The sequence below is a fragment of the Penaeus monodon genome, chromosome 24 (genome assembly GCF_015228065.2).
Source record: "Penaeus monodon isolate SGIC_2016 chromosome 24, NSTDA_Pmon_1, whole genome shotgun sequence".
NCBI lineage: Eukaryota > Metazoa > Arthropoda > Malacostraca > Decapoda > Penaeidae > Penaeus > Penaeus monodon.
In genome coordinates this window covers 31540938-31541785 of record NC_051409.1, presented here as the reverse complement: position 1 = coordinate 31541785, position 848 = coordinate 31540938, and the positions used below count along the sequence as shown (strand labels likewise).

General features: G+C 41.2%; 1 protein-coding gene across 1 annotated transcript in view; it reads right to left on the bottom strand.

Moving 5' to 3' along the window:
- LOC119588952 overlaps positions 1 to 848 on the bottom strand; it is an 18590-nt gene that overhangs the window by 11368 nt on the left and 6374 nt on the right. Inside the window, exon 4 of the mRNA XM_037937561.1 lies at positions 658 to 781. Within this exon, the coding sequence (XP_037793489.1) occupies positions 658 to 781 (124 nt within the window). The remainder of the gene's footprint in view (positions 1 to 657; positions 782 to 848) is intronic.

Here is an 848-nt window from a genome sequence, read left to right as displayed (position 1 = left end):
ATGGGTTCAAATGCCTGCTCCGCGCCAGTAGTTCGGGCTCCACCCTTCCCTCAAAGATCTTGCTTTGTTGGCCGTTCGTACCCCACGTGGCCTTGGGTGAGTGACCACTGCTAATCGAAGCTATGCGTTTTTTGCTAAGGGCAAGCGGCCGAGAAGCTTTTCATCTGTTACACTAGCACCAGGGTATAGGTAACATAAGCTTGTATCTTGCTGAGTTGTTGTTAATTGCAGTTTCTGAGTGAGCATTCATTGGTGGCGGTGGGAAAATATTAACATAGATTCATTGTTATATGTGATTCGTACAATAACTTCAAGAGTAATGGAAACTGACATTGGCGACAATCACACACCAACAAACAAGGATGAATACAATAAAAAAAATACCCAGTTAAACAGTAATTACTATATCCCTACGCATTTCTTGGTTCTAATGATAACGTTATTTATACCAGACATTGTATTTTGGCCTATGGTAAATAGTTCAGTACCTTTATCTGTATAATCAGGAAACAGTTAACATCAGGAAACAGTTAACCTCGTGTTTCAATTAAAAAAAATAACCTTGTTTTTTCAGTGTTTTTCTCTCTGCACGATATGATCTGTTGCATATAAATTAATATGACCACACAAGAACAAGTCAGAGTGAAAAATGCTCACCGAGGATTGGATCAGCTGCCAACGTCTCCTTGGTGATGACTTCAGCTGTGTACGACAAGATGTATTTGGATGTCCCGAGGAACCAGGAAGTCTGCTGTACTTCTGCAAACACCTCTGCGACAGTCTAGCGGGAAATGGGTTTGGACCTGGTGACTTATGGCATTGTTCTCGTTAAATTCCGTAGCATTATG